This window comes from Bos taurus, chromosome 5 (genome assembly GCF_002263795.3).
Source record: "Bos taurus isolate L1 Dominette 01449 registration number 42190680 breed Hereford chromosome 5, ARS-UCD2.0, whole genome shotgun sequence".
NCBI lineage: Eukaryota > Metazoa > Chordata > Mammalia > Artiodactyla > Bovidae > Bos > Bos taurus.
Genome location: NC_037332.1, coordinates 105,430,708 through 105,447,291, shown reverse-complemented (window position 1 = coordinate 105,447,291; position 16,584 = coordinate 105,430,708). Strand labels below are relative to the sequence as shown.

At 46.1% G+C, this 16,584-nt stretch overlaps 1 protein-coding gene across 1 annotated transcript in view; it reads left to right on the top strand.

The window, feature by feature from the left end:
• The first annotated feature begins 5,680 nt into the window (after positions 1-5,680).
• Positions 5,681-16,584, top strand: part of GALNT8 (polypeptide N-acetylgalactosaminyltransferase 8) — a 40,689-nt gene continuing 29,785 nt past the window's right edge. Inside the window, exons 1-2 of the mRNA XM_002687898.6 lie at positions 5,681-6,251; positions 14,150-14,450. Coding sequence (XP_002687944.1) covers positions 6,044-6,251; positions 14,150-14,450 — 509 coding nt within the window. The 5' untranslated portion in view covers positions 5,681-6,043. The remainder of the gene's footprint in view (positions 6,252-14,149; positions 14,451-16,584) is intronic.

The following is a 16,584-nucleotide window of genomic DNA, read 5'->3' as shown; positions in this document are numbered from 1 at the left end:
TCTGTACTAATCCCCAAAACTACAGCGTAAAAAATTGAAAGTGATAGTCGCTCAGTCATGTCCGACTCTTTGCAACCCCATAGACTGTAACAGTCCATGGAATTCTCCAGGCCAGAATACTGGAGTGGGTAGCCTTTCCCTTCTCCAGGGGATCTTCCCAACCCAGGGATCGAACCCAGGTCTCCTACATTGCAGGCGGATTCTTTACCAGCTGAGCCACAAGGGAAGCCCCATAGCGTAAAAAAGTATGATTAAAAAACTGAAACAAATACAACCTGACCTCCTGATTTTGTTTCCTTATCTGGAATATGGAGTAATAGTCCTCCCATCACAGGGTGATTATGAAGACCAGATGAGATCACGTGCATCCAGCGCCTACCACTGGCTGGCCCATAGAAGGTGCTCACAAGATATTTATTTTCTCTTTCCTTCCAACACATGCTCACAAGCCACAAATCAGCTTTTTCTTAGCCACTGTCATCAACCCTATTCCTTGTCAAGTGAATGAATCCTCTGAAATTACTCAGATATTTGTAACTGGTTAAGAAAGGGTACAGTTTAACCTATTGAGGACATACTCTCCTTTAATGATCATAGAATGAGCAGAAATTTTAGTGGTAAAGTATGAAAGGGGGCTGGAATTTCCTTCTAAGAAGTCAGCATTTATGATCGACAAAAGCAACCCGTTCTGAAATGTTTGCTGTCTGGCTGGAGGTTGTATGCAAGGGAAAGAAAAGACAGACATTATTTGTTGGGGGCCAAAGTGAGGCACTCCGCCCGTGGCAAAGGTCATGAGGAAGGAGGCTCGACATACGCAAAGGCAAGATCCAGCCTCAGGAGTCCCCCTGGAAATCCTCGAGCATCTACCCCCATAACCGGAGCCTGCCTACTTTACTACTTTGTGCTCATCTACACCTCTGACTTTACGGGGGGCTGTCCCCCACCACCTCTTTCCAAGAAGGAGTTAACTTAGAGCTCCAGTTAATAAAAACTCCTGGGCGTGACAAGAGTGTTTTAACATACAAACTCCTCTGAAGGTTCTCTAGCCTGCCTGACAGGCTTGTCCAGCCACATGTGATTGCTCACAGCCTCCCAACCATGAGAGGCACGAGATGCTTTAAACCTTCTAAAAACAGGTTCCTTAGAAAAGTTAGAAAACTATTAGAATAAGTATAATGGGCTGATTAGAAATTGTATTGGTGAAGGGTTTTTCATTTGTTGAGCCAATGTTTGTTGCTAAGTCTCCATATCCCCTGCCCTTACACACATTAATGAATATATAGAAGAAATAAGTATTAACTTTTAATATTAATCACGTTAGACCTTAGGCTAAGTAAATTCTTTTCTTAATTAAAACCCATTACACCCTCACCCTATAGGAATGTAACTTTATTTGGGTGGCGTCTGTTTTAAGAATAATCACCCCTGGAGAAATAAGTGTCCTGGTTGACTGACTGCTGTCACAAGGAGAGGGTCATAAATTGTCAGCAGGCCCCCTGGCCAGAAGATGATGTAACACCCCTAAGACCTCTGTATACATTTGTATGAAGCACCTGACTTTAATAAAAGTCAGGACTGCTGACCCTGCGTGATTTTTGCATAACATCTTAGTGTATAAAAGTAGACCATGGAAAATAAAGAATTGGGATCAGTTCCTCGAAATACTGGTCTCCCCATATCACTCTGGCTGAGTCTCCATCTGGAGCGCAGAACCCACCATGCTTACTAATTATGCCTGGGCTTCTAAGATCCGACCGGGGAGGCCTCAGTGTCTCCTCTCCTTCGGGAGAACGGAAGGACGCCTGTGGCCTACGTAAGTGGTGCAAACTTCTTGTCTTGAAGTTTTATTGGTCTCCCGCGTAAACCAAGCTACTCAGCCTCTTTTCTCCACTGAATTTTCCCACTGAGCTATCCTTATTCTATTACTCTTTATATCTTTAATTAATATCTAATTGAAGCTATTGTATCCTGACCCTCGCCGACGCCGTCCCCGCTTCGAACTCCCTGGATCAGCCGGGGCTGGACCCCGGCAATTATTAATGATTGAATCACCATTTTTTCCCCCAGGAGGATTTAAGACACTGTAATTGAAGGGAATGACAATGCACTCCAGTATTTTTGCCTGGAGAATTCCATGGACAGAGAAGCCTGGCGGGCTACAGTTCATGGGGTTGCAAAGAGTTGAACACGACTGAGCGACTAACAGACAGACAGAAACCATTTAAAATTTTTATTTATTTTACTTTCCAGTTAAAAAATTTCCATCTGGTTCTCCTTTATGTCTTCTATTTCTTTCCTGAGATTTTCTACTTCTTTGCTGAGACTTACTATTTTTTTCGTTTCTTTCAAGCACATTTGTTAACTGCTTGTCAAAGTACTTTTCTAATGGCTGCTTTAAAACCCTCATAAAACAGTTTCAACATCTGTGTCCTACTGCTGTTAATGTCTGTTGATTGCCTTTTCTCATTCAAGTTGAGATTTTCCTGGTTTTTGGTATGGCACATAATTTTTTTTTATTGCATCCTGGACATTTTGGTATTATATCATGAGATTCTGTATCTTGTTTAAATTTTCTGTTTTAGCAGGACTTTCTGACACTGCTCTGGTAGGCAAAGGGAGATGCCACTGCTTTATGACATGTGGGGTGAAAGTCTAGGCTTCCACTTGGCCTCCATTGACACCTGGGGGAGGGAGGCCTCATTATTGTTGTGGGGGAGGGAGGAAGCTCAGTTTCCCCTTGAGTTCTCTGCTGACACCACACTGGCTGAGAGAGGGAGGGGCACTTCAGTGCTGTTCTTACAGACATCACAGGGAACAAGGACAAAAGTTATGGCTCTCTGACACCATCCTGAAGGGGGATGGAAGGCGCCCCTTGTCACAGCTGGAGAAGGGGGTAGAAGTGAAGGCTTCCCGTGTGGTCTTTATTGATGACTGGTCCTGATGCAATGGGTTTTCAGGGGTGTTTGGCTGGAAAATGACAGTTTTTTTGTTGTCGTTGTTTTGGTTTTTTTAAAAAATTTGCTTACTTGGCTGCACTGGGTCTTAGTTGCAGCATGTGGGATCTTTAGTTGCACATCCTGTGGGGTCTAGTTCCCTGACCAGGGATTGAACCCGGGCCCCCTGAACTGGAAGTGCAGAGTCTCAGCCACTGGACCATCAGAGAAGTCCCTGGAGTAGGGCAGTTATTATTTGAAGGTTTTCTATCTTGCTAGACTTCTCCTTTGTGTATAGACAGCAGGCATTTCTCGGTGCTTTCATAGTCTTTGCCTGTTAACATGGACAGGTTGGCAACTTCTCAGTGTTCAGTCTAAGACCTCTCAGCTGAAAAGTGAACCCAGGGAACTCACTGCTGAGTTTTTCCTCAGGTCTCAAGATCTCTAGCTGGTCTGCTCTATTCTTTCCACCTTTTAGAGTCTAATGTACAGTGGCCAGAGCTTTTGGTTGTTCTTAATGGAGAGGACTGGTCCCAAATAGGAAAAGGAGTATGTCAAGGCTGTATATTGTCACCCTGTTTATTTAACTTATATGCAGAGTACATCATGAGAAACGCTGGGCTGGAAGAAGCACAAGCTGGAATCAAGATTGCCGGGAGAAATATCAATAACCTCAGATATGCAGATGACACCACCCTTATGGCAGAAAGTGAAGAGGAACTAAAAAGCCTCTTGATGAAAGTGAAAGAGGAGAGTGAAAAAGGTGGCTTAAAGCTCAACATTCAGAAAACGAAGATCATGGCATCTGGTCCCATCACTTCATGGGAAATAGATGGGGAAACAGTGGAAACAGTGGCAGAGTTTATTTTTTGGGGCTCCAAAATCACTGCAGATGGTGATTGCAGCCATGAAATTAAAAGAGGCTTACTCCTTGGAAGGAAAGTTATGACCAACCTAGATAGCATATTCAAAAGCAGAGACATTACTTTGCCAACAAAGGTCCGTCTAGTCAAGGCTATGGTTTTTCCAGTGGTCGTGTATGGATGTGAGAGTTGGACTGTGAAGAAAGCTGAGGGCCGAAGAGTTGATGCTTTTGAACTGTGGTGTTGGAGAAGACTCCTGAGAGTCCCTTGGACTGCAAGGAGATCCAACCAGTCCATTCTAAAGGAGATCAGTCATGGGTGTTCTTGGAAGGAATGATGCTAAAGCTGAAACTCCAGTACTTTGGCCACCTCATGCAAAGAGTTGACTCATTGGAAAAGACTCTGATGCTGGGAGGGATTGGAGGCAGGAGGAGAAGGGGACGACAGAGGATGAGATGGCTGGACCGCATCACCGACTCAATGGATGTGAATTTGAGTGAACTCCGGGAGTTGGTGATGGACAGGGAGACCTGATGTGCTGCAGTTCATGGAGTCACAAAGAGTCGGACATGGCTGCAACTGAACTGAACTGAATGGAGAGTAATAGAGACAAGTGGGTCCATTCTATGTTGCATCAGAAACGGAAGCAATCAGCCATTTCAAATTTCTTTTGACTCTAATTTGCATGTGAACGCAAGGGAAAAACTGATGAAAACAAAAGAACTGATTACTTTTCATTTGGTTCTTTCTCTTTCCACCTGCGTTTCCTAAAACTGTATGTCTTTGCTGTAATCCACATGTCTGCCTCAGCTCTCATCAGCATGTGCTGTGTCTGGGGACCTGGGACAGAGTGGATGATATTATGAAGCAATTCAACCCTTAATTGAGAATTTTGAACTTTGGGGCTCTGGGTAACTATTTTACTATTATTATTTTTTAAATATTTATTTATTTTATTTTTTTCTCTGCTGGGTCTTCATTGCTGCACGCAGGCTTTCTCTAGTTATGGCCAGCGGGGGCTTCTCATTCCAGTGGCTTCTCTTGTTGGGGAGCACAGACTCTAGGGCACTCGGATTTCAGTAGGTGAGGCTCGTGGGTTCTAGAGAGCAGGCTCAAGAGTAGTTGTGGCACACGGGCTTAATTGCTCTGAAGCTTGTGGGATTGTCCCTGACCGGGGATTGAACCTGTGTCCCCTGCATTCACAGGTGGATTCTTAACCACTGGACCACCAGGGAAGCCCTGGGGAACTATTTTAAATGTTAACCTGTGATGACAATAATCAGGTGATTTGTCCAAAGCATATAGTGGGTGCAAGGTGTGGGGCGGAAGAGTTACCGGAAGCTGAGGGTCAGGGGAGGCTAGCACCTCAGTGTGCAGAGCTGGGCAGTGACTAGTGAAGCAAGTCTGAGCCCTGGGGCTTACCCCAGTGGGCCCCCTCCAGCTCACTCATCTGCTTCTAGGTAGAACTCGCAGGAAGTTTTACAGAACTGACAACTGTTACAGACCTATAATTTTCAAGACTCTATGTGCAAGCGAGCTCAGTCACTCAATCGTGTCCAACTCTTTGTGACCCCATGGACTGTATCCCTCTAGGCTCCTCTGTCCATGTGACTCTCCAGGCAAGAATACTGGAGTGGGTTGCCATTTCCTCCTCCAGGGGATCTTCCCGACCCAGGGATCGAACCTGCATGTCCTGTGTCTCTGGCTATGGCAAGAGTGTTCTTTACCACTGAGCCACCAGCAAAAAAGACATCTCAGACACCATCCTTGCTCTCAAAAAGCACGTGGTCCAGAGACTTCTCACGCACTGGCTGCTTCCCTCCTACTGTTTCTTCTCTGCTACACTCACAGGGCCAGACCTCACACGCCCTTTCGGAGAGTCTTCTAAGGGCTCCTACCAGAGAGAAGAAACATTCAGAAGCAAAATGAAATCAAACAAAACCAAGAGAGAAGAGCCTCCACTGGCTCCGGGAGCAAGCAGTAACCTGACTTCTGCATAAGGTGTGCCCAGGTGACTTGCCCATCCTTGGGCCGCTGCCATGACACATTCCGCATGCCTGACGCTGCCCGGGGAGAACCAGGCAGCCCGGTACGGCTTTCCTACTCAGAGAACATCTGGCTCAGTGGGCAGGGTATCCTCTATGCAGCCAGCACCGTCAGGGCTCAGCTCACTGTGATCCTCAGTTTGCCTGGGCAGTGACACTACCCTCAGCCCCCAGGGAGCAGCAGAGCCAGGGACAGAATAACATGCTCAGGAGAAATGTCCTCGGAGTCCTCAGCATCGGGCTGCTGCTGGTCTTCGCTCTCAATCTCCTCCTGATATTTTACACTAAGAGGATTGTACAGGAGTTGATCCTGGGGGATCGCCAGAATAAGCTGCATTTTGCTCCGTCTGAACTTAACTGGACAGTGATGGACAGACTCTCTCGACTAGAGGCGAATTTGCAGCATCTGAGTAAGTCGACGGCACTGACATGGAGGGGACAGTGTGTATGCCTGTCTGTGCCTGTGAGTATGTGCTTAGGGGCACAGAATAAAGAGGTGTGGAGGGGAAAAGGAGGGAGAATTAGTGGGAATCAGAGCCAGCAGCTGATGGAGGGAACAGGTTGTGTGTGTGTGTGTGTGTGTGTGTGTGTGTGTGTGTACCTCAGGGCGGGCACACACACCCTGGTGAAGTCTGTGCAGAAAGAGCCCCCTGGCTGATGTGCCCTACATGTCAACCTCTTTTTAAAATCGACTTATAGTTGGCATATGCTGCTGCTGCTTATTTGCTCAGTTGTGTCTGACTCTGTGCCACCCCCAAGGACTGTACCCTTCCAGGCTCCTCTGTCCATGGAAGTCTCCAGGCTAGAAGACTAGAGTGGGGTGCCATGCCCTCCTCCAGGGGATCTTCCCGACCCAGGGATACCACCCATTTCTTCTGAGTCTCCTGCCTTGGCTGGCAGATTCTTTACCACTAGCACCACCTGGGAAGCCCAGTTGATGTTTAGTTTGGTTCAGTACAGTCACTCAGTCGTGCCCAACTCTTTGCGACCCCATGGACTGCAGCGTGCCAGGCCTCCCCGTCCATCACCAGCTCCCAGAGTTTACTCAAACTCATGTCCATTGAGTCAGTAATGCCATTCAACCATCTCATCCTCGGTCATCCCCTTCTCCTCCAGCCTTCAATCTTTCCCAACATCAGGGTCTTTTCAAATAAGTCATAAGATTACATTAATTTCATGTGTAGGACATAAGGGTTCAATATTTGTGTATTTCGTGAAATGATCACAAAATAAATCTGATTAACATTTGCTGTCTCACATAGTTCTACATTTTTTCCTTGGGATGAGGACTTTTGAGATTTACTCTGTCACCAGCTTTTAAACATACAATACAGCATTATTGACTATAGTTGCCACACTGTACATTACATATCCAGGATTTATTTATTTTATAACTGGGAGTGTGTAGCTTTTGCCCTTCTTTACACACTTTGCTCACCCCCCCACCCTGCCTCTAGCAACCACTAATCTGTTCCCTGTATCTTTAAAAAAAAAAAAATATATATATATATATATATATATGACTGTACCACACCTTGCTTATGGCATATGAGATCTTTGAGAATCTTCTTTTAGTTGCAGCACGCAAACCTCTTAGTTGCAGTATGTGAAATCTAGCTCCCTGACTAAAGATCAAACCAGGGCCCCTTGCATTGGGAGTGTGGAGTCTTAGCCACCGGACTGCCAGGGAAGTCCCTGTTCTTTGCATCTATGAACTCATTTCCCCCCATTCTTATTCGATTCCACACATAAGTGAGACCCAATAATATTTGTCTTTGGCTTTTTTCACTTAAGATGATGCCCTCAGGGTCCAGCACATTTTAACCTCTTCCCAGGAATTCTGGGGTTTGTTTTTGAAACTCACCATGAAACTCTACCTCCTGTGAATTTCTTGTATCTTGGCATCTGCTTCCAGTGAAGGCAGGACTCACGGGCTCCCGCATGATAAGAATCTTGTGCTCATGCCCTGGGGGAGAGGGGTCTGGAATGTGAGAGCAGGGAATTGACTGCTCAGATGTGTGGCTGTGTGCCCGTGGAGCCTGGGTGGTGGGGAGTGTCTTTTTTTTTTGGTTTAATTAAAAAAAAAAAAGGATTATTTAATTCTTTGGCTGCATTACGTCCCAGCTGCGGTGTGTAGCATCTCTGATCTACATCGCAGCATGCAAGGCCTTCAGTTACACCATGTGATACCTTTTAGTCATGGCATGTGGAATCTAGTTTCCAGACTAGCGATCAAACCCAGGCCTCCTGTATTGGGAGTGCAGAGTCTTAGCCACTGGACCACCAGGAAATTTCCTCTTTTTAATTTTTTTAATTTTTAAATTTTTATAGAATTTTAAAGGTTATTTTTCATTTACATTTATTATAAAATATCGGCTATATTCCCCATATTGTACAGTACATACATGAGCTTATGTTACATCCAGTAACAATCTGTGCCTCCCCTTGCCCTACTCCTGTGTTGCCGGAAAACACTGGCAACCACTAGTCAATGGCACCCCACTCCAGTACTCTTGCCTGGAAAATCCCATGGATGGAGAAGCCTGGTGGGCTGCAGTCCATGGGGTTGCTAAGAGTCGGACATGACCGACTTCACTTTCACTTTTCACTTTGATGCATTGGAGAAGGAAATGGCAACCCACTCCAGTGTTCTTGCCTGGAGAATCCCAGGGACGGGGGAGCCAGGGGGCTGCCGTCTATGGGGTCGCACAGAGTCGGACACGACTGAAGTGATTTAGCAGCAGCAGCAGCAGCAGTGTATTCTCTATATCTGTGAGTCTATTTCTCTTTTCTCTTTTGTTATATTCACTAGTCTATTGTATATATTTTTTCTAGATTCCACATATAAGTGATGTCATACAGTACTTGTCTTTTTCTGTCTGACTTATTTCACTTAACATAATAGCCTTGGGGAGTGTCTTTTTAAAAAAATAATTATGTTTACTAATTTTAGTTATTTTGGCTGCACTGGGTCTTTGTTGTTGCAGTTAGTCTTTCTCTAGTTGCGGAGAGTAGGGGCTACTCTCTAGGTGCAGTGCATAGGCTTTTCGTTGCAGTGGCTTCTCTTGTTGCAGAGCACGGGGTCTAGAACACCCAGGCTTCAGTAGTTTCCGCCCATGGGCTCCGTAGTTGCAGTACCTGGGCTCTAGAGCACAGCCTCAATAGTTGTGGTGCACGCATGGGCTTAGTTGATCCACTCCATGTGGAATCTTCCTGGACCAGGGATCGAACCCATGTCCCCCTGCATTGGCAGGAAGATTCTTAACCACTGGGCCACCAGGAAAGCCTACGGAGTGTCTTTTAAAAAACAAGAACTGAGCCTTGTCAGGGTTCAGGGTGAGACAGAGGGATAGATGGAAGGTCAGACAGGAAGAGGAAAAGGAAGGGTGGAAATCAGAGAAGGGGAGATATGGAGAGGGGACAAGAAAGGAGAAAAGAGATGAGCACAGAAAAGGAGCCCAGAGTGCAAATGTCGAGGACGGAGGGTGGAAGAATTGATACGGAGGAAAAAAGGGAAAATAGATGAGGGGAGAAGGAGGCATGAAGCATGGTTTCCATCCCCCATCACAAGACTCTTATGTTATTGTGGTTCAGATTTCTGGAAGGCAGTTTTCATAAAGTGAAAGTGTTAGTCACTCAGTCGTGTCCAACTCTTTGCAACCCCATAGACTGTAGCCCACAAGGATCCCCTGTCCATGGGATTCTCCAGGCAAGAATACTGGAGTGGGTTGCCATTTCCTTCAAGGGATCTTCCCAACTCAGGGATTGAACCTGGGTCTCCTGCATTGCAGGCAGATTCTTTACCATCTAAGCCACCAGGGAAGCTTTCTTATGGGACGGTTCAGTTGATGAGTGTCTTGTGATGTGCTTTACCACTCTATGCCCTGGGCCTGGCACAGAGAAATTAAATAGATGAGTGAGTGACTGAGTGTAGGAAGGAGAGAACAGAAGACTCTGAGCCTGGGCTGAAGGGATGGGCAGCCAGGGATGAAGAGAAGGGTGATCCAGGGGAAAGAGTTAGAGACAACAGAGAAGATCATCAGCTCCTGAGGCCCTGGCTTTGAGAGCCCTTGGCTGGTTTGCACGTTGACTGTGCAGACATTCCCAGGGCAATTTCACCACAAGATGTCTGTGTACCTTGGCCATCACTGTCACTCCTTGGCTGAACACGCAGACCACACCAGCTCTCTGGCTCACCCATCCTGTGTCAGCCTCCTCAGGCCTTAAAATAGCAGGAGTTCTGCCAAGAGCCTGGCTAGTCTTTCTTCCGGCTGGGACACAATGTGCCCCGAGAAGCCATCCAGAGCCGTCAAGTTTATTTCCATCTCTCTGCACAACCAGTTCCTCCTTGGCTTGTTGTTCTCTGTGCTCTACACGTTCTATTCACTCTGAAATGACGTGGTGTCAGGGACTCCCTACCCGCTGAGGTGAATTTCAAAATGCTTTCTGGACCCCGTTTCTAGATCACAAACGCTTTTCTTTCCGGAAGGGCTTGCTGAAATGGAAAGCTGGTTCAATGACCCTCCTTCTGGTTGCTCTTTACCTCCAAAAAGACTGAAGAAAATCATGACAGTGAGGACACCTGAGCAAATAATGAAGTCTGTGAAGAGCCAAAGCAAACACATAATGATAATCATATCCTTATTGTGGGAGGGCTTAATAACTCTAAACCAATTTTCTGGAACTTCCCTGGGGGTTCTTAAAAGGCCCGATCAGAGCGACACACTTGGGTGTGTCCCCTTTGGGTCTTGGAGAGTTTTAGTGTAAGTCATGTGGGTGGTCTAGTAACACAGTCTCCGTCCCGCTGGGTTCTGTGCTTCCATCGTCAAAATTTCCCACTGACAGCAATGAATGAGAGTGGAAGATCAGATAACCCCCAGAGCGGAGTGTGAAAAGAGAAAATGTTAGTTGCTCAGTCATGTGCGACTCTTTTGCCACCCTGTGGACTATAGCTTGCCAGGCTCCTCTGTCCACCGGATCCTCCAGGCAAGAATACTGAAGTGGGCTGCCATTTCCCTCTCTAGGAGATCTTCTAGAACCAGGGACCGAACCCAGGTCTCCTGCATTGCAGGCAGACTCTGTACCATCTGAGCCACCAGGGAATCTCCAAAGAGGAGTATAAGGGAGTTTAAAGGCCCAAGGAATCCAAGGCCATCCTGTGATCCCCGTGCTTAGCATAGAAGAGTTTGAATCAAAATATGGTTTGATTTGGAATACTGTGAAAATCTTGCTCCCATTTTTATTTTCTGCCTGAGCAAATATGAGAGCTAGTCCCCAGGAGTCTTCTCTGAAATATCCTCCATTTATTTTTCTTTCCAGATTTGCTTTGACCATCCTCTTTCCGTCTCATAGGCACTTCTGTGGTTGACTCTTCTCATTCACGGGCCAGGTTTAGGTCATCTTCCAAAAATACCCTCCCCCCACTTGTAAGGTTTCCCTGCATCCCTCTTAGAGGCTGGGCACCTAGCTGAAATTCTGCCCACGTTTTGTACACCAAACCACACTCTGTGGTGTGGGGCTGTCTCTGCCCAGAGGGGTTCACACAATGGGACCATCCTCTCCTGAAGCTGGTACCCCAGGGTTGCAATCATCTGAAAAAGGGATTCTCTCTTCTAATTTGCAGAATGGTACTACATGAGCTAGAGGTGATCCCATCAATTTGGTTGGAGTTTAATGTGTGTAAGGGAGGACTGGGGCTTCCCTGGTGACTAGGTGATAAAGAATTGCCAACCAGTGCAGGAGACGCAGGTTTGATCCCTGGGTCGGAAAGATCCCCTGGAGTAGGAAATGGCAACCCACTCCAGCATTCTTGCCTGGGAAATTTCATGGACAGAGGAGCCTGGTGGGCTATAGTCCATGGGGCTGAAAAGAGTCAAAATCAACTAAAGTGACTGAAAAACAACAAAGGGAGGATTGGTGGGAACTTAAGCAAGCCCCTCTGGTGGAGTGCCTTTGAATTGAAGCCACTGGATGGGTATTTTGGGGGGCTTTGAAGAGCTTTGGTGCTTTATGTCTTAAAGCAGAAAAATTTCTGCATGAGAGAGGCAAAGTGATAGGTAAGGAATTTATTAGAATAGGAATTGAGAGTCCCTTTATTAGAATAGAATTGAGAGTCACTGCAAGGAGATCAAGCCAGTCCAATCCTAAAGGAAATCAACCCTGCATATTCATTGGAAGGACTGATGCTGAAGAAGCTCCAATACTTTGGCCACCTGATGTGAAGAATTGACTCATTGGAAAAGACCCTGATGCTGGGAAAGATTGAAGGCAGGAGGAGAAGAGGGTGACCGAGGATGAGATGGTTGGATGGCATCATTGACTCAATTGACACGAGTTTGAGGAAGCTCCGAGAAGCCTGGCATGCTACAATCCATGGGGTCCCAAAGAGTTGGACACGACTGAGCAAATGAAATGAACTGAGCTGAACTGATTAGAATAGGATGCTTGAGAGGCTTAAAGTGGGCAGGCCAGAGGGTGCTTCCGCAAGACCTTAGTGGGCTACAGTTTTATAATCAAAGGAAAAGTGGGGAGGGGGAGAAGACCTTCTTCCTCATTCTTGAGTAGATGTCATGTTTCCATCATCAGCCCCTTCTCCAGGTTGGGTAGCAGAGTTTTCTTGTCCCTCCATGGTCAAGCCAGGACTGTCATGGCACTATGGGAAAATTATTCCAGGTCTCAGCACAGTGAGTGCCTTTCACTTTGAAATGTCACCTTTCCATAAACTGTTGTTTCGATGTGTGGAGAGAGCACGTCCTAAGGATCATTAACTTGTTGAGCTCACTGGGCAGGATGTGGGGCTCATGCCACTGTTTTATCATCTGGGGGCATGTCTCATGCTTCTTTTGCTTGGGTTTGTGGCTAAGGAAGCCTGCTTGCTTCTGTGGTTAAGCAAACCTGCTTTCTTAAGTGACCATTAACTTACAGAGGTCTCCCATATTTTTTTTCTACTTACACCCCGCTAGTGGGATTAACCATTTAATCACCTTCTTCGGTCCCTTTACTCTGTCCCTATCACCTTGATTAACATTTTGGGGCTGAATGCTGAGGAGTATCATAGTCAATGTAGGACTTGGGAAATACTAATCAGTCAACTCTAGCTTTCATTCAATCGAAAGTTCCCAAGTATGGCTCCTGCCAGTGTCTCTGTCCCCAAAGTGACAGCACCCCCACCCCCAGGAAACTCTCTAAGACCAATGGGTAGGTCTGCCCAGGCTCCTATTAAATGACTGCTTTTGCTCTGGGTCCTGGTGTGCATGAGATTTTGTGTGTGTGTCCTTTAAAAGTGAAATCTCTATTTCTCCCGGCCCTTTGGGACTTCAAAATTAAGCCTTTCTGGTCTTCAAAGCCAAATGCTATTGGGGCTCATTTTCCTGGTGTGGGACCCCTGGGCTGGGAAACCCTACATGCAGCTCAGAACTCTCACTCCTGGAGGAGAACCTCGGCAATATAATCATTCTCCAGTTTGGGGTCCTCCAATTTCTTTCTTTGGGTGTGCTGGGTCTTAGTTGCAGTACGTGGGATCTAGTTTCCTGACCACAGATCGATTCCAGGTCCCCTGGACCACCAGGGAGGTCTGTCCAGTTTTTTGATGCCTTTAGCTGTGGAAGATCTTTTCTGGTCTTTGTCACCCGTGGTTGCTCTGCGGATGGTAGTGATGTTGGTGTGCTCGAGAGAGAGAGGGTGATCTCGGGCTCTTTGTATTCCACCATCTAGGGTGATCCCAAACGTCCTTCTGTTCCATTGAAGGAAGGAGTCAGAAGACTGTTGGAACAGCCCTTTACTTATCACGAAAGCCTGACTGTCCTCTTTCCTCAGCTGACACTTCCCTGCCAATCTCAACACACTCTCTCCCTCCTTACAGGCCTTGCCACAGCCATCCATTCACAGTCTCCATCTGACCCAAGTCCTGCTGTCACCTGGGCCCCTGCAGCACCCTGTGGTTAACCGATCCAATCCCTTAGCCTCCCCCTCTGTAAAGTCCTTTACCTGCCTCCTGCCTCACACTTTCACAGTGTGCTCTGGGCTTTGTCATCGTCCCAAACTGCTCCCCTCGAAAATGACAAATGCACACTATCTAGCCCTGACCACAACCTCAGGACCCTGGAGCAAGCTCATTCAACTTCTCCATAATGATACCATCTCTCCAGGTCTTCTCTTGCCAATGTCTACAACTTCTTGCACACTTTTTCTGTTGCACCCTCCTAAAAATCTGGGAAGAAAAACATTTCAAGGAAATGGGGATGAGAAAGTAACGCCCGGGTAGCTAACACCTGGCTGAGATGCTTTCTCCCCTGCCCTTCATTTGCAGAACAAACTATGAAGCTGGCTACAAAACAATCAGAAGATGGGATTTGCACGCTGGCAATGGTGAAAGACGAAAAGCTCTATCCTTTTCCAGATAGAGCTCACGCCAAGGAGGGTGGCTTCTTCAAGGAAAATCCCCACAAGGTTCTCTTCCCAGACTCAGAACTTTTCAAGAAGTGGGGTAGGGACCTTTCTGAGGCTCAGCAGAAAAAGGCTGAGGACCTCTTCCAGAAGTTTGGCTATAACGTGTACCTCAGTGACCGGTTGCCCCTGGATCGTACCCTCCCGGACACTCGCGATTCCAGGTAAGATGGACCAAGGCAGGCTTCCTAGGGACCTCAATGTAGCTTGAAGACAAGCTGTGGGAAGTGGCTTAGATGGTAAAGAATCTGCCTGTGATGCAGGAGACCCAGGTTCAATCCATGGGTTGGGAAGATCCCCTGGTAAAGGGAATGGCTATCCACTCCACTACTCTTGCCTGGAGAATTCCATGGACAGAGGAGCCTGGTGGGTTACTATCCATGGGGGTCGCAAAGAGTAGGATGCAACTGAGTGACTAACATTTTGAGAGCAGCAGAAGTCAAGGGTTGAAAAGAAGGGAGGGAGAGTAAGAAATTCGTGAGGAAGTGGGTCGGGGTGTAGAAAGTTCTGGAAGACTGACAGAGCAGAATTCTTGACTTTAATCCATTTTATAATGGCAGCTCTGAGACGATAACTGACTGATTTAAGTATTTACAGCCCCTCAGAGCTGAGCAGAGGTATCAGAGACACACAGATCCTTGAGAATTCTGATAGGATGGGTCTAACTCATAATTTTACAGATGAAGAAACCGAGACTGAGAGAGAGAAACTTGGGCAAGTTGAAGGAAGTTAACAGTGCTACTCGTCTCCCTGATGTTTCTCTCCAAGTCTCTGCTTGGACCCGTCTTTATTTATTTAAACAAATATTTATTTATTTGGCTCTGCTGAGTTTTCCTTGTGGCATGCAGGACCTTTAGTTGCAACACGTGGGAACTAGTTCCCTGACCAGGGATCAAACCCCGGGGCCCCGCATTAGATGCACAGAGTCTTAGCCACGGGACCACCAGGGTCTTATTAACTTTCACTTAAAGAAACTTTCCTCTCTCCTTCTGTTTTCCCTTCCTATTTTTTTTTTCATTCTGCCTCTCCTTAGTAAGTTTTTTCTGCCTCCTTAATAAATTTTAAGAATAACAGTTTTTGAAGATAAATTCACATACCATACAATTTACTAAAGTGTATGATTTAATGATTTTTAGTTTATTCATCACCATTATCAATTTCAAAACATTTTCACCTCTTCCGAAAGAAAACCTACCCATCCTAACAGGCCCTCCCCATCTGCCTACAACTTCCTCATCCTTAGGAAACCACTAATCTGCTTTTTGTCCCCATGGACTTGCCTCTTCTGGACATTCTGTATAAATGGAATCGTATAACATGGAGTCTTCTGTATGTAGCATAATGTTTTCAAGTGTCATTCATGTTATAGCATTCATCACTACTTTATTTGTCAGTATTGTTCCTTTTATGGTAAAATAAAATTTCATTGTCCAGTTGTATACCACCTCTTCTCTATCTGTTTACCAGCTGATGGGACATTTGGATTATTTCCGCTTTTTGACTACTATGAATAATTTTGGCTTGAACATTTATGTACAAGTTCTTGTGTGGACATATGTCTTCATTTTTCTTGGTTATACCCTAGGAGTAGAATTGCTGGACCATATGATGACTCTATATTTAAACTTCCAAGGAACTGCCAGACTGTTTTCCAAAGTGGCTGCATCATTTTCTATTCCCTCTAGCAGCATATGAGAGTTTTGATTTTTTTTAACATACTTATCAAGGTTTGTTTTGTTTTTGATCATAGCCATCCTAGTGAGTGTGAAAGCGCAAAGCACAAGTCACTCAGTCGTGTCTGACTCTTTGCCACCCCATGAATCACAGCACGCCAGGCCTCCCTGTCCATCACCAACTCCCAGGGTTCACCCAGACTCATGTCCATCAAGTCAGTGATGCCATCCAGCCATCTCATCCTCTGTCGTCCCCTTCTCCTCCTGCCCCCAATCCCTCCCAGCATCAGAGTCTTTTCCAATGAGTCAACTCTTTGCATGAGGTGGCCAAAGTACTGGAGTTTCAGCTTTAGCATCATTCCTTCCAAAGAAATCCCAGGGCTGATCTCCTTCACAATGGACTGGTTGGATCTCCTTGCAGTCCAAGGGACTCTCAAGAGTCTTCTCCAACACCACAGTTCAAAAGCATCAACTCTTCGGCACTCAGCTTTCTTCACATTCCAACTCTCACATCCATACATGACCACAGGAAAAACCATAGCCTTGACTAGACAAACCTTTGTTGGCAAAGTAATGTCTCTGCTTTTGAATATGCTATCTAGGTTGGTTATAACTTTCCTTCTAA